The sequence below is a fragment of the Poeciliopsis prolifica genome, unplaced genomic scaffold, assembly GCF_027474105.1.
Source record: "Poeciliopsis prolifica strain line A6 unplaced genomic scaffold, Auburn_PproV2 SCAFFOLD011, whole genome shotgun sequence".
Taxonomy (NCBI): Eukaryota; Metazoa; Chordata; class Actinopteri; order Cyprinodontiformes; family Poeciliidae; genus Poeciliopsis; species Poeciliopsis prolifica.
The window spans coordinates 825,738-853,569 of NW_026562386.1; the positions used below are offsets into that span (position 1 = coordinate 825,738).

The 27,832-nt window shown below is 39.8% G+C and overlaps 1 protein-coding gene across 5 annotated transcripts in view; it reads right to left on the reverse strand.

Moving 5' to 3' along the window:
- dennd2b (DENN domain containing 2B) overlaps positions 1-27,483 on the reverse strand; it is a 53,692-nt gene extending 26,209 nt beyond the window's left edge. Inside the window, exons 1-4 of one of the 5 annotated variants that reach the window (XM_055036417.1) lie at positions 27,311-27,483; positions 13,372-13,470; positions 6,933-8,210; positions 5,975-6,120 (exon numbers count right to left, since the gene is read on the reverse strand). In XM_055036417.1, coding sequence (XP_054892392.1) covers positions 5,975-6,120; positions 6,933-8,210; positions 13,372-13,445 — 1,498 coding nt within the window. In that variant the 5' untranslated portion in view covers positions 13,446-13,470; positions 27,311-27,483. Of the gene's footprint in view, positions 1-5,974; positions 6,121-6,932; positions 8,211-9,037; positions 9,233-9,311; positions 9,387-12,243; positions 12,321-13,371; positions 13,471-22,571; positions 22,848-27,310 lie in introns of those variants that run through there. The other 4 variants (XM_055036416.1, XM_055036418.1, XM_055036419.1 and 1 more) reach the window with 4 other exon arrangements.
- Positions 27,484-27,832: the final 349 nt, after the last annotated feature.

Sequence of the window (27,832 nt, forward strand, 5' to 3'; positions counted from 1 at the left end):
TAATCGAGCCCTCCCTTTGGACAGTCTGAAAAAGAGGTGAGTCATGGAAGGTAGGTCAAAGGTCATCCCCATCTGATTCTGGTGAACTCCCTGTTTAAAGTAGTTACTGTTGGCAGCAGGCCTTGCAGACCCCCATGGCCTCGTTGAAACCCGTGGACATAATGCTGCTGGTGAGTCACAGTCCAGGCATGCAGCATGTCTGCAGAGGAAGAGGAGGGTCTACTCCTTAGAGATTTGAGCAATAAAAGTGTTCGGTTAAGACATATTTTAAAGAATAGTTATATGTCTCTCACAGTCCGTGTAATGCGTACTTCAGAAGCACAAACTAAGCAAAGTAGTTTATTCACCTAGTTGTTAGTTTTATGTAATTCCTTAACACAACGTCATAAAGCACTTCTTAATTACATATTTTAAATAAACATATTCTACAACTGACCACAATTTCACTTTCTTTCCAGGACATTTATTCTACATATACAGGGGAAATATTATTTTCAGAGTTCACATGATATCTCTATGTAAAAATTATTCTCCAACTCATTGTTAAAATCTTTATTTGTTGTTTTTAATGACATTAGAGCGCAAAACATTCAACCAAATAAGGTTTATTATCTGTTACTTATGGCACAAATCACACAACAACAGAAGATTGAAGCCAAAGATTTTGATCTGCTTGTAACGACAACAAAAAAGTAAGTTTGAAAAATCAAAAAATTGCAAGTTATGCTTAGCAAACAGCAGTCATCTGCACTGGAGCATAATGTGAGAAAGTATCAGTGGCATTTTTAATATAATGCAGAACAATCCTAACTAGAGCAGAAACTGAATATTAATATTATTAATAAATCAACACGTATTTTCTCACTATTTATACTCATTATTATTTCATCAAAATCAAAAAAGGCTTTAAAAGGCAAATCAAACTGTTTTTTTGCAACTTGTATTATCTGAATTTATGTTTCAAAGTCTAAAGTTATACCTGTGCTTTCATTTCTAATTTAATGCAAACAGAAGTTTGTATTTAATTTAACTTGGCAGATGTCATTTTAGAGGTATTTCTGTGTTTATTTCTATTACTACATTCAAAACAGACAGTAGTGTAGAATAAATGAGCTATGGTGGTCCACTGTGATCGTAGCTGTGAATTAGACCAGCACAGATGTAGCTACTGTTGTATAGATGTTCCTCAGACAATAAATTATGTTGGAAAAAAGGAAACGAAAGAGCAATACAGCGCAACCAGCAGCTTTCACTGATGTCACCTGGCAGAGGACCAACATTAATAAAGCGCGAACTTGTGTAAAGCTGCAGTTCGTTTCTATTCAGACGTGCTCTGAGAATGGCTTTTTTTTTTTTGGCAGTGCCTGAAAAAAAGGTTGTGAGAATGAGAAGAAACCACAGTGAAAAACAAAAGCAGAGCCAGATGGAGTAAAAATGCATGAAGGGAACTTTTATAGGAAAGACAATCAGCGCTATCTGTCAGTGGAGTTTGAAAAAACAAGTATCTGTGTGGTAGCCATGGCCCGACTTCCTGAGCATACTGATGGAAAACCCAATGAACTCCAACAAAGAGGGAGTGTTTTTCAAACATCTGGGATTATAAAGACAGCCCGTTTCGTTCACTTATCTATTCTTGGGTTAATTATTGAGCCGGCGCTCATACACAGACAGTGTGAACTGCCAACGGCTCCTGAAGCGTCATGTTGGGTCTCACAGTAAATTAGCTGAGTGCAGTAATCTTCTGTGCATCGTTAACACCGAGGAGGAGAAAAAGAGGGCTCAGTCCGGCCCCACGTTGTGCGACTGCTCCATTAAACCGGAGCAATACTGTAATGAGAGCCTGCTGGGAAAATGACATGTCTGTATAGCTACTTATATGCAGCAGGGTACTAATCTACTCCTCTGATTACAAACATCTCTCTGACACGCTCCCAGATACGGTATTATGCAGGCAGTGGACACACCTCTGCTGCATGCTGTGATTGTGCATTTCTGTGTACACAATGGACTCTGTGGGCAAGGCGAGGCACAGAACGAACTATACCAACAATGCTGGTATAAGCTTTCAGCGTGAAGGACATAAAGAGGTGAGCTATGTTACAGTTGCTCTGTTGTAAAGGCAAAGTTGTGGGACTGAAAAACAAGTACATGTACAAATTAAGAGGTTTCATAAAAAATGTGCAAAAGCTTAGTTATAGTGTCTTAAAAAAGCAAGAGCTAATCAGCTTCCCTTTTCCTGAAGAATAGCATCTGCATGGAGTCATACTTTAATCATTTTGGACTGCTCTTGGCAAAGAATCTTCTTCTGCATAGTTGCTGTTCTTTCCACATGACTTTAAAATATGACTTTAAATTACTGTTTCTATGGCATACTTAAATAATAACTTTAAATGGTATTGTTCATGCTCAATTTGTGGAGTGTACTACCATGGGTTTTCCTGTGAAGAGTTTCACATCTGAGTTCTGCAGCTCCTCTATAGATCTCATAGGTTTCCTGACGGCTTCTCTGATTAATGCTCTCCTTGCCCAACATGTCAATTTAGGTTGGGATCCATGTGAGAGCTTTGTTTTATAATCTTAAGTCTGCTTCAAATTTCACAACTTTGTTTTTGACCTGTCTGCTGTGTTCAATGGGCTTCATGATGCTGTTTTTCATGAATATTCTCTAACAAAGCCGTGAGGCCTTCAAAGGACTGAAGAAGCTGCATTAATACTGACATTAAATTATACAACGATGGTCTATTTACTAATAAGATGAGTCCTAAACATAGAAGATTCACAGGTTTTATTTTGGTGGTTTTATTTGTCAGAGTAAAAAGAGGCTGAATACAATTCATTTTCCTTCCACTTCCTGATCATGTACAACTTCCTGTTGGTCAAATTCCCGACAAACTACATCGAAACATGTTGGAAATAAAAATGAAATGGTTCAAAGGGCGCGAATACGTCGCAATGTACTTCAAATCTTGCCACGAAGAGTTGCAAAATTATAGGTTTGTCACTTCATTGTGAAGTTAAATCATCCCTGACGCAGTCTCCCACATTTGCTTACAAGCGTAAGACCAGACATTTGTATCGAGTCACTGCTGTACAGATTCATGATTCATGACCCACTAAGCAACACATCATTCACCACCACTCCATTCATCAACCACACCAGCTAAAGGCACTTGAAAAGTACTTTAAGATAACAATCTGCCATTTGCTTATATTAACACAATAGGCTGACACTCCATAGGTAAACATCTAACATCAAACACAGGTACAAGTACCACAAATGATAGGAAATGATGAAAGCAAGCGAAGCTGTTTTAGTAAAATTCAGAGCATATCTGCGTCAAAGGGGTATGGAAAGGTTGCTATGGTTTGAACAGTTTCTATGGTGGATTGACCAAAATCAATCCAATAAGCCCTGAAACACCACATAAAAACTCAAGCTCATTTTCTGTACCCACTGAAACTCTTTCATAGCTTATAAGGGGCGGAGTCTGTCCCAGAAGTCAATCAGTGAGAGGTTGGGTACAAACCAGGCAGGTCGCCAGTTCATCACAAGACCAATGCAGAGATACAAAACAGCACAGCCACACTTACATCCAGCTGCAAATACAATCACAAATTAGGCAGAAGAGACGTTCTTTGGATTCCAGAAACAAACGAATCAGAAGAAAACCCTGCCGTTCATGGAGAGAACGTGGAAGCTTCACATAGAAAGAACTGAACGGAGACTTCAGCCAGAGATCTTCTAACTGTGAGACAACAGTACCTACTACTGCAGCTGTCGTGCAGTAAAGGATGAACTGTCGAGAGTTTGTTGCTTTGTCATCTTTGTCTAAAGCGGTGTTGTGCTTTCAGTTTTATTGTTGGCTTTCCTGGAATGTTATAATTTTCCAAATGCCATTCTGTCCTCTATAATAGTAGGTTAACATGGTGAGCTCCCCAAAAGATGCCTTGCTTAAATCATGCTTTCTTTCTCTTTTCTATAAATCCACCGTTTCTTTGTTTTGTTGTTTTGCTCATTTGTTTTTTGCTTTTTTTTTTTTCATTTCAATCTTGTCTCACTGTATTTTGTAGTTCAAGACCACCACTGGGATCAGTCTGCGGGACACAATTTTGGTCAAGCACACAGACTGCCGAGAGAACGTCGCCAAACTGCGAAGTCTAACCCTCGCAGCGCTGGATGAACAATGGGAGCTTTGTTAAGATTCACAAGAAAATCCGTCATGCCCTGACGTTCACTCCGGCGCTGCACATCCTCAGTGAGGGAGAAACAAAAAAAAAACAAAGACACTTATGAGCAAGCAATGGACCGTGAAGTAATGATATGCTTGCATATGAGAAAATTCAGCCCTTATTTGGTAATCATTAAGCATTATAGCATGAACAATATTTCAGAGAAGAGAGCTTTTTTTTCTGCGTGTGAAACTCAAGCTACATCATGGGCCTGTGTGCTCACACTGACACACATTTTCGCTGCATTGGAAATGCACCGGGGGAGTCAGCAGCTGAACTGGGCAGAAGGCCTGGGGTCATTTGCTAGTGGAAAGGAATTTGGCTTTTCAACATGTCCGGCATTTCATACACACATCATTTCTCAGAGCAAACTACTGCATTCTTCAAAGCTCTGCAACCACCCTAACTATCCGGTGTCTCTGTTACTGATTGCACCAGCTTAATGAACAAAGTAGTTAGCGTGTGTGAGACAATATGATCCTGTTTTTATTGGAATGCCATAATTATTAGACTATAACTCTGTGCATCATGCACTGATCTGACACTAAAGGCTGAGTGTTGACGGACTGAACCTATGATGAGAGTTTTGAACCTGGAATGTCTACAACAGGAAGAGAAAGCAGCAGTTTGTCTCCAAGCTTATTACATTAGGCCTCCTGCGTCAGACTGCAAATTTCACTAAACATCTAATCATTAAACTCATGCAGTCTGTCATTTGATTTGTTTTTCCTCAAAAAATATCAAAATTTTATTTTGTAGCTCAAGTTTTCCAATATTTTAAATGTAATGTGTATGTTAGTAGCTGTTGTTTATAATAAATAAACAAAAGTTCATTAGTCCTCTAATTAACTTTACAGTCCTTTGTGGGCTATGTGTTAAAGTGGCAGCTGGCTGTCTAAAAACCCTCAGTTTGGAGAAACAAGGTTTAGCTCTAACTAAAGAAGGAAGCTAAAGGGACTGATCCAAAAAGAAGATTTCTGCTTTTTTACTTTAATCTTACTTGAAAAATTGTTGCTGAGAAAAACATAAAAACAGAGGGAACAGAATCAAAGCATATTCACCAATAGATAATGTACAAAGCACAGGGCAACACAGTGCTGCCCCTCCCCAATATGTTTCTGCACTCTGCGAGCTAAAGAGCCCGACTCAATCCTGACCCGAAACTCGGGTTGGGTCCATTCAAATTCAAAATTATTTGCTTGATGGTCCGTCCGATTGAGCGTCAGTGGTGCATTTAATGAGCCTTTTATGAACCCAAATGAGACTATATATAGCACAATATAAAGTTTTACTAACCGACTTATTAAAGTCTAAATGAGTCATTAGACGTCTAAGTGCGTGATATTTCATTTGTCGAGTTGGATCAGGCTAGGACACAATGTCTACAGGTTCAGGTTGGGACGGGCTGGATATTTTAGGCCTGATCTAAACTCTTCTTTCATCTGCTGCTTCTTTTTCAAAACAAACTGTCTGGTGCCAAAACCACCACCCTCATTCAGGTAACACTGTTTTAACACAGTTGACAAGATAAGAGCGGTTTGTTAGGTTCTGAGTTTTTATTAAAAAACAAGGACTCCACAAGCAGTTTTTTCTTGTGCAATATACTTGTATAAATCAAAGCAGCAACTAAACTTATTCTGCATTTTGTCTTCCATTAATTTAACTACATAGAATACATTTTCTTTTATCTCATGCCATATCAGACCATTGCTGTAAGTGAAGAAAACAATTGAGCTGTGCTTACCTACTATGTCCTCATAGGCATTTTCCTCTAAAGTGCTTTTGGAACCGGGCCGACTCTTGGGGTCTGCGGTCAGCGCTCCGTTCTCTGTGGGGGAGGAAGGATATGAAGATGGCAGGCTGGCAGCATCCTCCGATTCACACAACTCTCTGAGCAGGAGTTAGAGAAGTAAAAACAAACAGAGATCCATAAGCAAAGCTACAAGTAAGAATGAGTCATTGAGTGTCATAAAGTGAAAAAAGCTAATAAAAAAACAGAAGAAAAGGAATCCCATGCATCTGGAACACACACACAAAAAAAACTGTGGAGATGGGGTTTAACTCCTCCAACAGGTGGTTTCATCCCACAGGAACTTTAAAACTAATCGCAAAAAAAGAAATGCGCTTTAATCATTAGGAAAGTTACAGAAATGTAAACATGCAGGTAGCTTACTATCTCTTAGAACACATCACATGTCAAGAAGACAATGACAGCTGGGCTACATTTCTGGGAGAATCTACTGAATCTTCACATTGGGCCATCGACAGCGTGTGGTTTTAAGGCCCGTTCTGAAACGGCTGCAACCGCAGGAATGTTAAACAGAGTCCATGGGATGAACGTTCGGAACGATCTGGTGAGGCAACACCCTGACTCAAAAAAAGGTCTGACACATGAGAGTGAAATAAAGGGAAAGGCAAAGGTCAGCTGCAAGAGCTGACTGCAGCTGGTAAGTGTGAGAAACCATGCACTTCTCTAAGAGAGAACATAGTTTGAGAAATTTCTAAATCTGTTTTGTAGAACATCAAAATAAATCTGGAACGCGTCTGACATTTTAAATGTTGTGCGAACCAACACAAATCAGATATCCGCAGCATGAACAGTTTCCATGGCATACACTAAGGAGCCAAACCCACTGAACAGGGAGACAGCAGGAAACAGACCTGAGCAATTAGACAGACAGAAGAACATGAGACGTCCTCACCTGTCCGGGATTCTCACTGGCTTGCTCCCCTCATGCTTGGTGGTCCGTGTGGTGCTTGGTGCAGGAGTGGAGGGTAAGGGCGGGGGAGACTCTGAGCTTCTGTCCGGAGGTAATCCATTAGCTGACAAAACGTCCTTCTGGTCCCGTTTGGCATCGTATTCAAAAGTGCGTTTGGGTTTAGGTAAGGGGTTCACTTGTGTGCCGACAGAGGTCTGCTGACTCTGCGGTTCCGGGCTCTCGGACATGGTTGAGCTTACGCTGAACCTTTGTCTGAGCCTGGAAAGCTTATCAGAGACCAAAATAGTATCTGGTTCTGTGGCCACCGAGCAGATGCTGCTGCGCTTACTGGCACATGTGCTGTCCAAGTCATCACCTATCACAAAGGACTTCTGCCTTGTTTTGTCTGGAGCGTAGCAGTTACTGAGATATCGTGGAGGAGCAGGGCTGGGATTCTCCTTCAGGGCTTGTTCTATCTTTTGTATCCTGTTCAGGACGGCTGACGTCTCTTTACGAGCAGACAGGGTACGCACAAACCCTCCAGAAGACTCTGTTTTGCTTTTCCTTTTTTGGAAACGACCCAGGCCATCTTTGTCTGAAACTCCCTCGTCATCCTCCGTCCCTGTATAGGAGCATTCAGAAAACGCCGTGCTCATCCTGCGGACTCCCTTAAAATCAAAGGTTTTCTCGCTGCACGGAGAAGACAGCAGACTTGGGCAGCCCTCGCTGCCGCCAACAAGCTCCCCTCCTCGCTTATCCAGACACAGGCTCATCCTAGGCAGAGACACCCTCCTGCACTCCCATTCTGAGATCTTTTTACGGATTGTGGTGGGGGGGATGCCTGCTCCCGAGTGGGTGAGGGAAAGGGTGCGTTTGTGGCCTTGATTTGAGGAAGATCCCAGAGAGAAAGTGCTCCAGCTCAGACGCCTACCATTGAGCTCTTCTCCTGCGGGGACTTCCCCTTGATTCTCCTTCTGTTCCTGATCCCCCTGATCCTCCTGACAGGACTTGGTCAGTAACGGGGGCTTGTAGATTGAGAGCCTGTTGTCCAGGCAGCTGATGCTCTTCGATTTGGAGAGCCGGCCCTGGGGGTCAGTGTCACCTGTGAGAGAGACACCGCTGCACAGGCTAGCCGTCTTGCTGCTCCATCCAGCTCGAAGCAGGAACCTGCCGTCAGTTTTCACGTACTTAGCCTGTTTGGTCTCTCCGTCACTAAGAATAGGCTGCTGGTTCTGCCCTTGGCTGGCAGAAAGTGCTGGGAACGGAGATGTGGACTGGCTCCTAAAACAGGAGAGAGCAAGCAGTAGGGGTTAATAGAAAGCAAACACCCATTTTTCTCATGACTGGCTATGACCAGTGAATGCTAGATCTAACACAGAATTAGAATAATAAGAATGTTTCAAAACTGAAAATTTCCGCGTCTTAAACAAGCAGTTCTTTGACACATTTGTAGATTAAAACACAATAATTTTTTCTCATGAGATTACATCGAGAAGCAGACGTAAACATAATTCAAGCAAAATGTGTAACACATGAACACCATTTATGCAGGAGGAGCATGTGGTTCTCTCGTGTTTTGTATATTATGCAATTTAATTTTGACATGCGAATTGCTCGTGAATTGCTTGTGTTTCACATGTCATGAAAAATATAGTGACATGTGTGAAATAAGTTCTAGTAATGAGCAGATGGTTGAAACAAATCAATATGAGGATGTGTCCAAACTTTCTTGGGGTGAATAGGTCAAAAACAAAGGCACTCACTTTTGAATCAAAGGATTGACAATTAAGAGTCGATGACCAACTTCAGTTATTAGAGATCGAAACGCTTTGATTAATAAAATGTTAATATGTCAAAATCCTTTGAATTACAAACAACTTCCACGACTGAAGACTTGGTGAATATTTTTCTATGACAGTCAATGTTTGGCGCAGTTAATTTTTCGCAAAAAGAAAGTTCACTCAAACAACTTTGTATGTGTTACATTCCATGCTTTTCAAAATAACAAGGGTAGAACAGACTTTGGTTTTGTGAACAGATGTTAAGTGTACAGATTTTAATCAACCAAAAAAGACAACACATAGGGACTGCAAACGAGTCTTTTAAACCTGTTAATAAGAAGCTGACTGTGCAACGGATGGGGCAACTTTTCCAGGATCAAAGCCGGCATGAAAACCTGAAGCCACGTCTTCAAAAAAACCAGAGGAAAGTATTCAGTGTTTGGCAGCATTAGAAGAAAACTAAGGGCAATAGGAAATACACACTACATTTAAATTACGCTGTGGATTTTTCCAGGTAATTGAAAAATTACTTGAAGAGATTCACAGCAGACCTCACACAGAAGGCATTAGGCGCAATGAAGATTTATGAAAGCCACCTTACCTGCAAAGTCTGACTGAGCCTCTCGGGTTCTCACAGCCTTTTCTGATCCCTGCAGCTACAGTAAGTGATTCTGGACTCTACCACTGCCTCACACAAGTTTTCCCATGCTGTACACCTCCTTTAGAAAGACATGTACCCACACAGTCACTGGACACTCCAACACTCATATTCTCCCAGAAAGCCTGTGATTATCTGGAAGCTGACTAACAGTTGTGAAAGTGAAGCACCGGGAGATCTGATGTCACCGTCTCGGTTAGAATAACGACTCTTGGGAGGAGAAAGCTGAAGGCTGCTGACTGTGATCCAACAGAGCAGGTTAGGACAGATCTGGCTTCACACCTATCTGCCCTTCCCGTATTTCACTCTCTCTGCTTCGGGCTGGAGAGAAACTCACAGCAGCTCTGTGACTGCAAGCTCGGAGCATGATGGATGAAACTTATCTTGCATCCCTTCCAGGAAGCATGAGAATCATTGTCTGCAGATTTCGACAGCCGGTTTTCACTTTGCAAAAGTAAACAATACATCATCACACAATGCTCAGGTGTTTCTGCAAAGCTGTTGTATTAATTGGACTTCTCCCAGTCCTTAACGACTTCTTCCTTAAGTCCTTAATTTAATATGTTAAGTTTGCCATTATGTTTGGATTCTAAATAATCCACAATGAAAATGGAACAGGTTCACTTTTTCTGTTTGTAATTTCTCTTTTAGATTTAGTATATACTATCTACCATAGCAGATTACCCATCTAGAACAACTGTATCATCATCTCTCCAGAAAAACTCCTTGGTTAAATAATAATTTTTCAGCTTTTTCTCCATGAATGGGAAAACAACAGTTTTTTTTTCTCTTTTCTCTTTTCTCTGTGGAGTCTGCAACAGCTCCATTGTTGTCAAATACAGGCGCAAATCTCTTTGTTTTCACACATGCAAATTTTTCTGGTTTACAGCAAGTTTTGTCATCAAGTAAATAGTTTATTCAAAAAGCTTCAGCAATGTGCATTTTTCTTTATAATTTTCTTCAAATAAGTCCAAATACTTTGTCCAAGTCCTCAACAATGGAGCCAGTGATCAGTTTTTCAGGCTTTCTCAAGGGTTTTTTGGGGGGCTTTGTCTCTCCCTTCTGGTCCCATATTTGTGACATAGCCTAAAAATCAATCTACAACAAATGAACACCATGAAAGACACATCCCAAAGAAATATAAGATATTCTAGCCGAGTTGAAGCAGGAGCCAAAATATGTCTTGTCCTTCTATGTATGTGTCCATGCGAGTCATGGGGTTTTGGGTTGACGATAAAGGGTTAAGCAATTTCATATATATTTGTTGATATCTGTTAAATTTATGTGTTATTGTTCTCAGAAAAAAAATACATTTCAAGACTGGAAAATTGAAACGTATGTAGTAAAGTCTCTGCAACTACAGGAAACAAATTGTAAAAAGTAGCAAAAGTTCAAAGAAAAAGTTTTGAACGCCTTTCATTTACACAAAAGGAAAAAATAACATTCATGGGCAATTTAAAAGATTACAGAAATGTTTCTCTACTTTAAAGCAAAATTACAGACGGTTCACACCCTTTGGGCGATACTCTTCATACGCTAGTTTCCAGTGGAGTACACTCAATATAAAATGCTGATTTGACAAAAGATCTCGAGATAGATTTACACCTTATTTCTTTTCAAATGTTGATTTATTCAGCCATACCATGGCTTTGCTTAGTAAGATTTACTTCCAGGGCTGTAAAATAAATGTGGGCTGCCACATGAAGACCTCACTATTAGAGACATTTGTAAAGAAATGTGCTGATTTCTTTCCTTTTTCCATATTTTCTTAGGGGTTCCTAGTGAGGTGAATCAGCTTTTGTAGGAATAATAATCCCAGTTTTGTCAATTCCAGCTGGGTCGGCCACACGTAAAGTACTACACAAAGAGCTGAACGTCAGTCACAGCCTGGCCTCTGGCTTTAGCTCAGGCTTCCAGGGCATGCTAAACCACAAGCCACATCCCGTTGCTAACCAGAACGGGGAGCGCAGACTGCTCACAGAGCCAGCATTGCTACTGCTAGGGTTCGCAATCCACCAGCTGCTTGTCACTTCATCATTTGTTTACAACCCGGGATCCAGCTCCTGTCTGAGGGCTTTGAAAAGTCCAATCAGAAAGGGAAATGTGTATTTCTCACACCTTATAACAACTTGTTTAACATGTTTTAACATGCAGTTTGCCACCGCAAACATTTCTCCCCATTACTTTTTACAGTTAGCTGAAACCCTTCACCGTAAAATACACCTTCAGACTACCAACCTGCACCGGATACATGTTTTAATTGGAGGGGATCGCAGAGTCCACAAAAAAGCCGCAGCATAATTTTTGCCTGAAAAATATCAGGAGTTAATTTCATATTTTAGAGGAACATATTGTGACGCATCCTCCAAGACAAGCAAAGTGCTCTCCATCTGTCAAAACATCCAGCTGCAAGGAACGTTTCCGCAATGTTTCAAGCACATGAAATCATATAATTATGTGTGTAACATGAGCCCATAAGGACCTGTAAGGCTCTACTGATATTTATATACATCTATCACAAATTGCTCATTGAAAACTATGTATGTACATAGAAAAATAGACCACTATTATTAACTACTAAGTTCCTTACGGTCAAATTCTACTGTAATGTGGAATTTGACATCTACCACATATAAAGAGTTATTTTGGGTCGAGCAAGAAGCACAATCTTTGATAATTAATGGGAATCAATATAGCTGAGCTGGTATCACAACCACAATGAACTGAAATATGGTGTAGTATATAAATTAAATAAAATTATAGATAAGAGTTGGTTATGTTTTTTATTGCAGTAGTTTACCAAAATACTTAACTACAAGGACAAACTGACCGACAGGGAAAAGTTTGATTCATGGATATAAAATGGTTTGCTTACTGGTAAGAAATGGAAACAAGCTGCAGGCGTATGGCGATGTGAGAGTAAGAAACTTTCAGGCAGTGTTTCTCATCCTGATCGGCTGGGCTCACAGTCCTTCATGCTTTGGATGTGACTCCGCTCCAGCACACCTGATTCAAATAAAAACATGACGTCTTCAGATCCCCGTTATAATTACCTTCTCATGTAAATCATCAGGTGTGTGGCAAAAGGGATCAACATAAAACATGAAGGACAGTGGGGCTGAGAAACGGAGGACAATGAGATCCTGAAATGTTGACAAAGAATTTATGATTAACGTAAAATTTTACAACGCCCAGGTGTTTGCTGGTTTCTGTTTCTTATTACATTCAGCCACCTATTGATTTTTAAAACTCACACTTCTATTTTCTTTCTTTTTTTTTTTGCACACAATACGCAAGATTGTAAGGATCAGAAAGATAGTTGAAAAGCCTAGAAATAAAATGAGCTCATATGTAGCAAAAGCATCTGAAAACTTTCTAAAAGCCAAAAGAGATACTGATTAAAATCACCGTGTGTGATAAATAACAAATAAGTTGGGTTTCTAAGTGGAGCAGCACCATACAGAAATAACGGCTGGTACTGCAGGATTATGTTTTTGCTTCATGAACAAAATGAAACAGACACAGATATTACAGAAATCAGCATCTGTAAAACATTTACCTGAATGAAACTGAGCAGCAACCCGCTCAGCAGTGCTGTTAGCTCCAACAACAGTCATTCTTCATCAAAATAACTCCCCCCCAAAAAACCTGTCTTACTAATCCAGTGGGTTGGTTGGTAAATGATTCACATGTTAATAATAATTGCCTTTCGAGCAGGACACTCAGCTTTCAACGTGCTAACACAAGCTCAGCACTCACAGTTCAAACATGGATGAGCCCTTGTCCTCAAAACAGGATCACACTTGCAGACGGTTTGATTGACAATCTTTAATTATTTTTCCCAGGAGTTCAACAATAAAAAAAATAATAAAGCAAGAAAAATCCAGCACAAACTGACATCTGATAGAGAGACCTGTTTCCAAATGAATGAGCTGGCAGGCAGAGTGAGATTGAGACTGGAAGTGCAGGTTGACTGGACCAAACTGTCCCAGATGTCACTGACCTGTCGGGGACGTCGCGCGCACATTTACCCGCTCCTGCTCGGGGTACAGCCTTCGAGTTCTTGTTGGCAGTCATGTTTGTCTACAAACCATCCACTCACCTGCAAGGCAGAAACATGAGGCATTTTATTCATGCATGTCAGCAAAATCAGGCTCGCAAAATCTTTTCAGTTCACAGTTGTTGAGGTGCAAGTTTAGCATAGACATAACTAAAAAATAAACATCGAATGGAGTTTGTTCCCTATTTCCATCAACAACAAAAAAAAAAAACAGGTGATTGAGATTCATCTGAACCAGGACTCAGGACCAGACACAGAGTTTCAGCTGTCTGAACAGGAAAAGTCATCATACCTCCCCTGAGAACTCAGATCGCTGAGAGATGATTGAAAAACTACTGGAAGCTGATTTCAGCCTTACATGACAGACGTACTCAGAATCAAACTCTATGTCTCAACGTTGCCCGACGTGTAATATATAAAAAAAAGTTTGTATGGTCAAGACGACCATCAACACACCAAGCAGATTACGTAATATTTTTCCAACAAACAAAGCTAAATTGACAATAAGAGATATAAAAATGAATTTATATAAAAACAACATTTGAGGCACATGAACAGAACTCTATACAGCACAAGAAAAAGCAATAAGCAAGAAATAACAAGTCTAAAATCTAGCCAATAATTACACAAATAGCAAGAAATAAAAACATGTATCTTCAATAAATTTTTAAAAATGATAAAACTGTTGCTGTTGTCATTATGGTGATATTTAAATGTGTTTATTTTAAAGGTTTCTATTCTTCAGCCTGTTCCAGTCAGGGTCACAGGTTGCTGCTGGTGTTATTTTTGAAATATTTGGGAAGCTTTGTTTCAGCTAACACTTTTGGTTGGTAATATACAGATAGTTGGATAAAATCTCATTGACTCATTGATCCTCACCATAAGAACTAAAACAGACAGATTTGTTCCACAGGTTAACATCTTATTGTGGTTAAAAAGACGCAAGAAGAAAACGATACATCAGCGAACCGCATAAACCCATCAGTGCAACGTTTGCTTAGGATGTCAGGTAAAACAAAGGAGGGCATGACTTTGTTGGGGTTTAGTCTTCTCTCATCAACTGTCAGTCAGTCGTTTCCCTGCAGCCCAGCATCCTCTCGTTTCACACCGACTGAGGTCCTTAGAACAAATAAACTATAAACAATGTAAAGACATGTTCCTCGCAGGAAACATTTCCTGGACCTTATCTCTCATCAGACCAAAAGTTACTTAAAGCCTCCCCTCAAAATAAAGGCCAATGCTCCTGAAAACACAACTTGGACCCTTTTATAAGTGGGCTCAAAGCAATTGTTCTGATGCAAAAGGGGGTCAAACGGAGACCTTCGGAGGTCAGAGGTAGAGGATAGGAGGCTGCTTGGCAGCAGGACTTGTTTACAGGAAGTTGTTGTATGAAGGAGCAAGCCAACCAGGGCTGAAGCTGATTCCTGAAGAGACAGATGAGGAGAGAGAATAAGCATTCCTGCTGTCAGCTATTTCCTGTGACTGTGGACAGAGCTGGAAGGGCACAACATGCATCATTTTTTTCATTAGAACACAAAGACTGATGTTGTTCTGCGCAGAACATAAACCTCCAGCTCTTCATCTTCTCCAGGAGCCACAGCAACTCTGAACTGAGTGAATTTAAATAAAATACAGCACCAGAACGGGGCAGAGATGGTGTGGATAAACACAGATGACAGTGATGTAGTTGGTGCTGTAGAATTTAACACAAAAAACGTTTATGTCAAATGTTTTTATCTTTGAAAAAATCTAAAAAAATATTACCAGTTGAGACAATATTGGTATTGTTGACCTTGATGTAGAGAATTATGGGTGGCGTTTCACATAATGCTATAAAACAAGTGCCATGCTCAAAATCTAGCTTCTGTCTTGAAATAACTCTACTAAATAAAAAGAACACAACTTTTTGCATCATAAAGCTGTTAATCAGAGCCACTTTTCCTCATTGATTCGTTTAGATTCATTCGAAAGTAACTTTTAAATCCATCCTTTTTCAGTTTTCTTCAGCTGAAAAAGGCACAACAAGAGAATTGGGTCACATGGACCCAAGATGGGACCTGCATTGTAAACACCAAGGCGTTAGCCAACTGACTTCCTGTGAGCTGATACCATCTTCCTACACAAAATCACCAGCTGTAAACAAGCTCTACTGAGAAACCTCCAGAGTACCTTTAAAGTGCATTCAACCAGACGTAAGAGAGAGTTTCTCCTGAGATATCTGAGCCAAAACTGATCAACTGCCTAAAGCTGCATAGAAAATATTTATTGCTGAGTTCAGCATCCTACCCTCAAGCGTCTTTTCACTTAGCGCACAAACATATTATCTAGTTCATGTTAATGCCATGCCAAGCGTGCCACGTTGCTCTGTAACCTGCAGGTCTTTCTGAAAGAGGGACCTTCCTGTGTTGTTCTTCCTTTTCTTTCATGGTTGTGTGTTTTTCATCAAAAGAACACAACAAGTATGTTAGTATTACAACTGCATGAGTAGCCAGACTTTCCTGAGACAGGACATGATGCAAAAAATAACTTAGTAAGAAGTCAGCTAACTGCTCTGTGCTTTTATTTAGGCACGGGTTGCTATCCGGTCAACATTTTTTTAAAATATTCCTGCCACGCTTGCCACCAGAGGTTATGACAGAAAAATTCTGATTTGCAGATCAGATGGGCAAATCTGTTCAGGTCTACTCTGAGAGAATTTTGCTTTGTCCCATTTGCTGGGACAAAACAAAATGTCCCAGCAAATGGGACTGTATCCTTTTTTTATTTAAGTGTTCATTCTTATGCAGTTGAATGCATCACAAAATAACATGTAATGGGTTTGGTCAGACATTTTTTAACAATTTCCTTTCCGGTAGTGGAAAAACAGTCACAACAACAAATCTGCCACGCAGTTAATACCCTGATTGACAAAGTGTTTCACAGCTATTAACAGCTCTGATAACAGAAAATTAGTCAGGGTCAGTTTTTTAAAAATGTTAAAAAATATGCGGTTTTGTGTGACTTTATCAAGATGATTTGAGTATTCACGTCAGACTTTAACTGCAAATGAGACGTAGCACTTTTGGCTTAACAGCATCTTACTTTGAACTGGCACAATTTCTGGTCTGCAATTACGAAAATAATGCTCCACCTTTAATAGCAACTTTGATTCTGACGGACTTTGATTTATATAATCTACCAAGTACAACACAAAAGCATACAAATGTGCAACAGGTCCTTTGATGCAGTAAGAATATTTAAACCCCCACAAAAAAATTTATGAATTTCAACAATTATCACCAACAGTATCTGTCCTTTAACCAAACTGAACAGTATGTAGTTAAAGTTTTTCATTCTAATGTATTTAGTGACCAGGAGGGAAAGAATTGATTTTTCTATGTTCAAACTGCTGATTACTGATCAGAGGAGAATCCTGACTGATTCTCGTCTTCAACCAACGACTGGTGCACCAAACAGAAATTTTCACTTTTTGTTGTCATCTTGTAGCACTAAGATGGTAGGCTAAATTAAGACAAAGTTTCCACAGACTTGCTTCTCTGTGGTTTGGTCCTTAAACACAAACATCTGGCCCTTAAAGAAAACTGGAAATCACCCAGTCAAATCCTGATTGTGAACCTCTCCTTTGTGCCTTCAAAAGGTCACAAATGAGAAGCATCAGGTCACATAGAGGCCAGGTTGGATATCATGTAGTCCATGAAGAAGCTGGTAAAAGTCAATATATTTTGACTCTCCATTAAAGCCACATCTTTTTTTTTCTCTCACTGACTCCTCTGCCTGTAAGTTACAGAGGTTTAATTTCTTTTACAATAGTTAGCAAAAACAAACACCTACCATCAAATTATTTAACTGTAAAAAAAAAAAAAGAATTGGTGCGAAAAAAAAGAAATAAATCAATGAAACGCGAAACAATGACAGCAGCCTTGTATGACTGGAATAAACAGACTCTTTGTGCTGGTTTGTCCTTGAGCAGCAGCAATGGTTAAAAAAATACTTTTTTTTTTTTCTTTTTTATCGGTATGTGTGGCAGGGAGAGACTGTTTGGTTAAATATCTTCTAAAGACAGTCCACATGTCCTTGTCACATTTGACAGATCCTCTGATCCAGTCCTCTTCGCCCACCTCACTTAGGAATGTGCTAATATTTGCTCCATCAATCAGAGCGCGGCTGCACTTGCAATATTAAAGAATGTTTTCCGAAGAGAGAGGCGCAGACACATGAAGTTGATGCCAAAGGCCTTGCTGTCATTCTGAAAATACACAGGTGTGCTCATGATTGCCTGTTGACTATGTGTAACAAATTAAAGTCAATTTTACGTTTTGTAAAGTCTCATTAACGTTATTCATGAGAGTTTTCCAGCCAGGAGCGTTTTTAACCCAAAACATGCAACAGAAGTGGAAACAATAGCATCCTTATACTGAAGTTCAACTTTTTTTTTTCCTGTATTCTGCTTTTCTGGTCGACCCACTCGTCTATTTCTGCTGATCAGCAACCTGACTTCAAGGTTTTTCAAACCACCGCAAAGCTCACAGGCAGCCAAAAAGGCAACGCGGGAAAGGAAGAGTGAAAATCTCTGTAAATTCTCAACTCTCTCCAGACGCCAGAACTCACTGGCAGAGGAGAGCACACACACGTATCCATACCACTGCTTCAGGAACTGCAGAAAGGCCAGTTGTGGTGCCAATTATTAAAATAATCACTGGCTAAATTAAATTAAGTATGATTAGCACAAGAGTGGCATATTAAATCATTTTAATCATTCTTTTTGAAGAAAACTTCAGCCTTTGGTGTTAAACAAAACACATGGTAGGCTAAATGCAAAGTGTGAAGGTACAATGTTTCCATCTGAAGTGAAAAAGACTGGAGGATTGCTCCTGATACTCTCACAAATTGTGCAGACAGAGCAATTTCAGCAGCTGTTGCAACTGCAATTACACCACCTCATGGTCTGTCATGCTGCCACAAAGTAGCTCAGTTCATTTCCCTTTTTTTCAGGTTAATCACCGCATATTTTCTGTGTGGAAAAGAAAAGGAGGCTTTCAGTGTAACCTAGATATGAGCATGCACAGCTGCAGAGGCAGGCATGCGGAAAACAGAGTTATGTCCCTCTGAGCTGCAACAGGAGGGTTAAAAATCTTTGTCACAGATTCGACCTCTGACACAGGAGTCTGGAATCTGTGCTTTTGTTTACCACTATATGAAAGTGGGAGTTTAAAAATGGTGAACTACAGAAAAGACTGGACTGTCAAAGAGGTTTTCTCTTGTCAAGAGCTCATGAGTTGATACTTAAAGCACAAACTGCTGCTGAAACCAAAACAGCCTCAGTTTAAATGTCCATCAGTCACTCAAGGCTTAATGTTGACAAGCCATGGTGCTCTGAAGTTTCTTCAATAGACAAATACAATAATGATGTGTTTATATCTGAAGGGAATATTTTTACCATCATGTAAATTAGAGGGTGTAATGATCAAAGGATGAATAAATCTGTTTAAAATGTATGGCAGTAAAGCTTGAGTGACTGTCCTTCAACCAACCTGCTCACAGTTTCTAGATCCTTTACAATGGATCTAGAAACTGTAACAAAAAAATGCCACTTCTACAGTTATTTAAGATGTTTGACATTACTTTTCTTTTTCATTGTTATTTCTAATTGATATTTTCTCTCTTCCTCAAGTCTGTTTTAGTGTCAGCATGTTGTGCAACACGAATAAAAGTTGTTAGAGTCAGGTAACATGGTGTCTTAAACAAGAACTTCATGTTTCTATCAGGACTTATTTTGAATGAAATTGTAAAGCAAATATTTCATTTATTTCTACTGTCAAACAGAGCTTACATGATTATGCATATTTATGTTACTAGTAAAAATGATATTTCATGTTATTTATGCTCAAAATGAGCATTTAGAGGTCAGGTATGGTGATTTATGATAAAAATGTTGTCCTTGATGCAAACTCTGCTGAATGTTTTACAGCTCTCTATGAAGAAGCTTTGGTAATTTCAGAGGTTGCACTATTTATTATGAACATCAACAAGTTCTGACAGGAGACAAAAAAAAAGTAACAGCTGGCTCTTTGTATTCAGAGCATCAATTGCTTGCATCTGAGTAAGATTAACAGACATACTCAAATAATTAAGGGAGATCAACTTTTGTAAAGTAATGTTACCATTAGTGGCGCATTGTTATTTTTATTGAGACATAGTGAACTAGCTTTTATTACAGCAATAATCCTCACAATATACAGAGCTGGGGGAGATCATAAATTGTTGAAACGCACTGTAGCTGCATTGTTTTCTCCTGCTTGCTGCACACCTACGGTTTCTGAAGCAGCAGCAAAATTGAATGACAAACAACCCGGTGGAGGTCAGAGGAGCTGACATTTAGAATCGGAACGCAGCACAGCAACTCTGAACACGTTAACTAGTGTTGGCAAACTAACCAACACTAGCTAACGTGCCTAAACCAGACACTTAAAACAGACACTTAAAACCGACCTGCAGGAGTAGGCGGACCTGTTAGTCCAAGTCAGACTATATAATCAGACTGCTCTGTTCTGTCATTTGCGTCTGCAGGGGGAAGAAATCCTGGGAAACAGAATTACAGATGTGAAATTGGCTGTGTGACTTTTAGCCATGTGAGTGAACTTGCTCAAGTGAGCACTTATCTAATGTGCAAATGCATTTTTTTTCCCCTCACTTTGAAAGGAAGCTTTCTCTGTGTGGTTGACAAAATCAGCTGCATGCAAGGGTAAAGTTTAAAGAGAAAGTCTTGTGATTTGCACAAAGCCAAAGCAAAATCTGTCACGACCACTTGTAACAGAAGCACCCGACCTTCTTAATGGTGATGTGGCTGAAAATCCTTGAAATAATGATGATGGCAAAAGGTTTTTGTTTTGTCTCTATTAGCTCAGCGAATGACATCAGCGGCACCTGGCAAGGATGATGAAAGCTTTTGCAGAAAATTATCTGTGGATAGTTCAGACTTACTCCTCCCAAACTGAAGGAGGTAATGGGAAGGAAGTTCCTCCATAGTTTTGTGTTGACAGTCCTGCGACAGGGAAAGGTCATTGTTTGACCTGCACAATGGAGAGGGGGTTTCAAGAGGAGGAAAAGCAGCCTGAGCCATACGTTTTGCGTTAGAAGATAAGATCATAAGGGTTAAGGGTATCTGTTAGCCAAACTCAAGCTCAAGAAGAAACAGGATGCTCAAAAAGCAAGAAGAATCTCAGAAAGAACTCTTCTCCTTTAAATATTAATACACTATCATGTATATTTAGATATATATTGGAAAATAAATACATTTTAAAAAATGAAGAACCAGAACTTTAAGACTCTGTCAGATGCAGACATGGGTTGACTTGGTAACTTTCAGTAAAACACTGTGGTATAACAAATACCAAGAGAAAACTTTAAAATGAAAACCTTGCAACTTTATGTAATTCAGCTTAATTAAAACATTCGAGCAACAATTATTCATACACCTGCTAAAACAATATGAGAGAAAAACCTGCACACAGCTATCTTTTCTTCCGCAAATGTTTGCATAAATAAGTTTTAAAGATATTCATTCATCCAACAGAAGTGATACTCCTTTTACATGTTTTCCTGACTTTTAACATAGGCTTGTCTCTTAATCTTTAAAAGAAACTTCCTGACTCAATGAGAATTATTTCAAAATTAATTGTCCCATGGGTGTGAATAACTTTCGAACTCAGAGTCTGAATTTATGTTGTGCCTTCAAGTTTTTGTGACAACTCAAATACGGTAAATACACAAATGTTCACAGGGTACACATTTGGTCGATTACTGCAATTTGTTATGTTTCTCTAAAATAACCGGATCTGACTGTAAAGAGTCTTGACGTGAAATCTACCACAGATTTGGCGCTTTATAAGCGATCCGATTTAAAATGAACTTAGTTAAAATTACTGCAATAAAGTAGACACAAACCATTTAAACATATCAAGGCATACCAGAGTTTTAAACAGTAAGGGTTTCAAATCTCAAAACATTGCCAGCATGCTGTTTCAGAGTCTTTTTAATGATTTGTCAGAGAACATCTTGGGAGGAACAGTCATTTCTCCACCTCTAACATGGAATAACACAGAAACCCCTCCCCCACATGTTGCTGCACACTGCTGGTCAGCTGACCTAAGGAACTTCATTACACTTGACAAAGACTAAATGAGTTGTTTTAGTTAGAAACAGATACTACAGGAGGGCTTTCGCCTATCTAATGCTGTTTTGAAACTGGTAAAAAAAAAAAAAAAACAGAAAAAAAAAGGAAAATTCAGCACAATTACTAGATGACAATAAACCTTAAAGTGTTTTGTTTGCTGATATTTCAACAGTGATACCGAATGCGTTGTTTTTGCAGTGTGACGAATAACCGTCTCTCTTTTCTTCAAGAATAATGCCGATATGCCATGTCATACCAACTGTTGTTTTATTTTAATTGATTGATTTTGATTGACCCTGCGTGTGCGTGCGCGCGTGTGCGAAATGCCGAAAAACTAGACAAAACCTAGGCGTGAGACAGCAGTCCCTCTGAAATCTGCTCTTCCATCTATGTCAACATTTCATCTTATCGCACAAAGCGAAAGGCAAAGCTGAGATTCGCATCTTTTGTCAACTTTCTGCTCATCCACCCCCCCCCCCAAAAAAAAGTTTGAAGTCCAACATGAGAAAGTGGCTTCAGAGGAGCCCTTCTTTTCCTCTCTCCTTATCTGCTGCTGCTTTGACGTTTCGGGTGTTTATGCGATAATAGCTCGGTCTAATTACAGCCCACAAAGCAGCAGCTTGTGTCCGCCGGGACATTTTATTTATTTATTTATTTATTTATTTATTTATTTATATCTAGCTATATATATTTTTCCCCTCCATCCAAAGGGGTCTGCTGAGAGAATAAAAGAAGCTTTCTGCTTAGATAGTTCTACTTCAACACGTCGATGACCAAATATGGTCACACGGGAACAGCTTTAACGAGCCTCACAAAGCCATTTAAAACACCTTCTCTCAATCTAAACCCTCTTTCTTTCAGTCTCGTTCGCCGCTATAAAGCTCCCCGCTGCAGCTCGTCAGTGTTGTTTTCATTATCAGTAGTAGCATTACTGCTATTTATTTATTTATTTATTTGTTTGTTTGTTTACCTCCGTCTCTCTCCTCACGTCCATGACTGCTGGTGAATGTTTTCAGATTATAATCCCGTCGCGACGCTTAAATCCCGTTTCGTTCGTCTGCTGGAAGCTTTTTGGCTGGCCGCTCCGGATACCTGCCCTCCTCAGCGAACCCCCGTCTCATGTCTGTCCAACACAAACCGACAAAACGCAAACGAGGAAAGAAAAGAGAAAAAAAAAAAGAAAGAAAAAATAAAGAAAAGGAAAGGAAAGGAAGAAGGGGAAGAAAGAAGAAAAAAAAAACTTCCAGCCTTCCCCTCTTTGCTCCAGAAAGCAGAGCGGAGGCAGGACTTGTTGCTATGGGAACGGGTTGTTTGCCCCCCCAGTTTTCCTGGGATTTGTCCCCCACCCCTACCTCCTCCTCCTCCTTCTCCTCCTCCTCCTGCAGACAGGCATTCAGCTCCTCTGCGCCTTGTTTATTGTTCTGCCTGGGCTGAGCGGCGCAGATGAATATTCAGGAGTTGAGGGTTGATGATGGGACGAAACCCGGGTTACATTCCTGCAGCTATCAGCGCAACAAAGGTGTCTTTCTGTACACCAGAGGTGAGCATGTCCACTGCTGGGGACGAGAGAATGCACCAAATGTCATGTACGCAAACTGAATTTGGACTTGAATTTCAATCTGTATGTAAAGTTGTTTTGTTTTGTTTTTTTCCTCTAATGACATTTGTTGGGACATTCAAATGTGACAAAGACGAATCACTAAAACTTCATGTGTGAGAATAAATCCCAGCCTGCAGTTATACGGGGTACAATTCATGCCAGAAGTGCCTTTTTTTGTGTGTGTGTGTGTGTGTGTGTGTGTGTGTGTGTGTGTGTGTGTGTGTGTGTGTGTGTGTGTGTGTCGCCTTTTTGTGTAAATGTACGGTCAGGGTCAAGGCAGCTGCACTGGCTTTGATTTCTTTGTCTTGGTTACATATACATATTTAATATAACCAGGCTGTCTGGAGAGGAAAGTTCCTCTATCCAGTCTATCGCTGCTTCAACGTGTTCAAATAATGGTCAGCTGACAATGATAGAACCACTCTCCACATTCAGCATCCAGACCGCTTTTAGTTCACAGGGGGATGTCAATTCACCAATTTCCACTTATTCCAATAAAATACCTTTTACTAAACGGAAACATTTCCGCTTACTTTTTATCAATATTTTATGTTTTATCATTACACCGTAATGAAACACCACAAAACCCATGAACAACCCCCCACACAAAACCCTTTATTTTGTTCCTGATAATTATTAACCATGATGGTTCCTGCGCAAAAGGATGAACCTCTGAGAGAAAGGTCATAAAGGTCGCCCAAACACAACCTGACTGAGCTCAGAGACATCCAATATACGGTCAAATGAAACATAACAGTTGGATGAAATAAGTACAGCATTGACATTGTTCTTACAAGATAAAGTTATCTTCCCTTGAAACCTTGTAAAAGTGATTTATTTTTCTCTCTGTCCCACTTTGCACGCTTCTCCAGATAAGATCTCTGCATCACGAATAAACTGTCTGGTCTTTTAAATAAAACCAAACAATATGTGGACATACATCTAAAAGGTTCGCAAATGTGTTGTATTGCTGTCATTTAAAGTTTAAAATGAATGTCACTATGATTATTTCTTTGATGGTCAATGATCCGGATGAGAGACGTCAAAAGATCAAGCTTAAGATTGAGCACAGTGCCCAAGAACTTTTCTCTCAATCCTCAGTAAATAAAGGACAAAGGAAGCAGGTGTGACTGAGGACCTGCGCTTCTCGTCCACTGCAGCGTCCCACAATACGGCTGCAGTGGGCCCCAGAGGGCCCCTCAGAGTGTGTGCACATGAGCACACAAAGGCTCAAACCTGCCAGTCACCTCACTGCAGGGAGTTTAAAAACTGAATTTAGATGCAGCATTAACACATTTCCCGCTACCATCAATGTAAATAATGAAACTGTTGTTTTATTATTTGCTTTAAATTTGCACTGTTTTTGAAATGAGCCAAGTGTCTGAAATGCTGTAAAGTTGAATAATACACATTTTACCAGAAATGTAAATGTTATCCACCAAAAATTCTCTCTACCCAGTGGGTAAAACCACATAAATCTAAAAAATAAAATGATCATATAGTTAAATCAACACAAGAAAGCTGCGCGAATTTCAAAAATCCTTTGTCTGCTGCTGATTAAAATGGTCTGGTCTGAATCGTCCAAAGCATTCAGACCAAAATAAGATATTTCTGCAAAGTGTATCAGCATTCACTCAGATCCCTTTATATTAGAGAGATCCTGTTTTTAATTATGACTCAGATTTGTTTGTTTTTTAAATTAAGCTTTTCACTTTAGTTTCAACCACAGCGAAAGACTGACAGCCTGTCCACCTTCTACCATCAAAAAGCAAAAGCAGCCATAATGTGAAGCTTTTTAAATCAAACCTCAAGTTAAGCTCAGCCATAAACCTGCCTTTGTCCAGTCTTTTGGGCAAAAGCAAAAGTGTCATGTCATCCCACAGGCCTGCAAAAACAGAGGAAGTCACAAAAACACAAGACATTGATGGTGGTGATGGTGATTTGTTACATCGAGTCAGCAGGAAGCATTTCTCAGAGACCCCATCAAAACCTTTCAAGGTCTTATAAAGCCCTGCTTTCCTGAAAACACTTCAAATCTCACTGTCTGAGCACAAAAGGCTGAGCAACTGGCTTCTATTTGTGGGTATGTTTTACCAGTCCTCAGCTTCATTGTTAAATTGATCGCTGAGCCATCTGGACTACTCATTAAAACCCACATCCTCAACTTCCATTATACTGGAGCATCAAAGCCTGAACTTACACTCATAAGTGAAATTCTTTCACCGAGCGTCCCAAAACAACGTTGTTTTTCTACCGAAGGGGAATCATCAAATGCACAGGAATGTCTGGCACGGCTTCGGATTGGTTTGCTTCCTCTTCATTTTTTTTTAGAAGTATTCTGATGCAAAATGAAACTTTTACAGCATAGCCGAAGGGATTTTTGTTGCTATTTTCATCAGGACAGCAATATTGCTGCTGAGCTCTGTTCCATCCAGTGTTGTCATTTCCCCTCATTTAGATGTAATTCTTTGTTTACTTGCCTTATTTAAACTCTGACTTGCTTGCAGAACAATGTTCTGGTTTGGGCATTTACTTCCGCTACTGTATACCATGCCTGGGATCCTGAGGTTAACTGTTCAGGGTATTGGTCCCGAAGTTAAGACTGGAAATGAAACATCACTGAGCGTGGAGCCTTGTAGTCCAAATGCTCTGAAACTCTGGAATATCCAAACTTATTCAGGAGTAACAGAAATACTATAGGTTAGGCATTGAAGTAGCAACGTTTATTTGATTTTTACTTTGTTTATTAGTTTACCTTATTTTTTATTGCTATATGAAAATATATAATATATGCAATATTATATATAATGTAATATATATATAATGACAGAATAGCATATATTCATGAGTGTTTTGCCACCGACACAATAAAATTCATCCCTGATATTTCAGCTTCTGGACACGTTTAAAGAAGCCAAAGTCCGTTTTATAGCCCAACAATCTCATCCATGATTCAATTCAGTTTCTTTAAACTAATCTAAAACTCAAAATTGCATTTCAGAAACTGGCCCGAGGCAGCTCTTCGACTTCAAGACCAAGTTGACGTATTTTGTCAGCGCTGAGAGGGAGAAGACACAACTTGTGGATTGAAGACATCTCCCCCTCTTTAAAACTACAGCTATCAGCTGGGAGTGCCTTATGCAGAGCAGCTGGCTCCACAAGAAGGCAGCCAGCTGTTTTCTTTTTATATTCTGACTGGATGCACTGCAGGAAAAGTGCTGCCATTTTTGCTTTGTGCTTGTTTTGATTATTAACAGACCTCATTTAGAACTTGATGGCCTACAGTGGAATCTGCTTTCAGGGTTATCCATCTAGTCATCTGTCACCACTTGGCACATGCTAATTTAAATATAAAACCCACCCACGCATTCATCCTGGTGCATAAGCATAGACAGGGACACATATCTGCTTTGCAGCAAGAAGGTCCTGGGTTCGATTCCCTGAATTTAGTATTTGGCATTCATCCCAGTATCTCCTGGATCGAAATGATTGCGTAAGTAATGGCACAAGTGGTGACACAAATGGCAAACTGATAACATGGTTTGATCTCACTGTGAGGACAATGGACTGAGGGGGATGTAAATCAGTGTGCGTCTGTGGAGCCGCATGAGTTAGTTTCCAAACTGACTCACAGAGGGGCGGTGTGTGTGTGTGAGTGAGTGAGTGAGTGAGTGAGTGTGTGTGCGTGTGTGTGAAATCGATCTGCGGTCTGTTGCGACAGGAAGTCAAACAAAACACAACCGAGAGCAGAGGCCATCGATTACTGCCTGTTTCGCATTCAAAGCCCTCGACTGCCCCCTGTAGGTTGAAAGCGACGATTGCATGACGAAAGCCTTAGAAACCATTTTCCAACAAAAACCATCATCAACAAGAGAAGACAGACAGACAGACAGCATCGACCGGCCACTAACTGTGAGATAGGTGATAAGAAGTATGTAATGATCGCGATCTGGAAAAAAATAAAAAATAAAGTACGGTTATTTTTTTGCGTCTATTTTTCTTTTTCATACACAACAAAACTTTAGTAAACTTTTCTTAAGAAAAGATGATTCCGTCAGATTTCTCCCTAAACAGCCTTTATGGAACAGAAAAGAAAAACAGACACGTACCCGTGTTTCTGTGTTGTTGCGCCGTTTGTTTAATGATCCATTCTTCATCAGAGATGCGGGGCTTTCTGTCTTCGCGCAGCCTGAAAACCGATTTGCGTTTGTTGTGTTTTTGTTTTTGTTTTCTCCTGCGGGAAAAAACGACCTTCTCCGTCTGCAACTGCATCCAATGAGTGAGAGGACGGGGGGAAACAGGGAAGAGCGGACTGCACAGGAAACGGTGACGCAGCTGGATGGAAATCACTTTTTTAAAATGAAGAAAAAAAAAAAAGAAAAGATGGTTGCAGTTTTCTCAGAGATCAAAACTGTCCAATCACGGACTTTTTACGGGATATTTTGAGTCCATTCAATAAAAATTGAAAAAATATATTTATACTTTTTTTTGTTCAGATTTTCCAGAACTTAGAATGGTGATAATTATCTGGAGCTACTGATTGCAATAAGTTCACTTTTACATTTAGAATATAGGAAAAACAGATTGGGTTGAAAAGCAGAAACCATTATAAGAAAGTAAAACGAGATAAT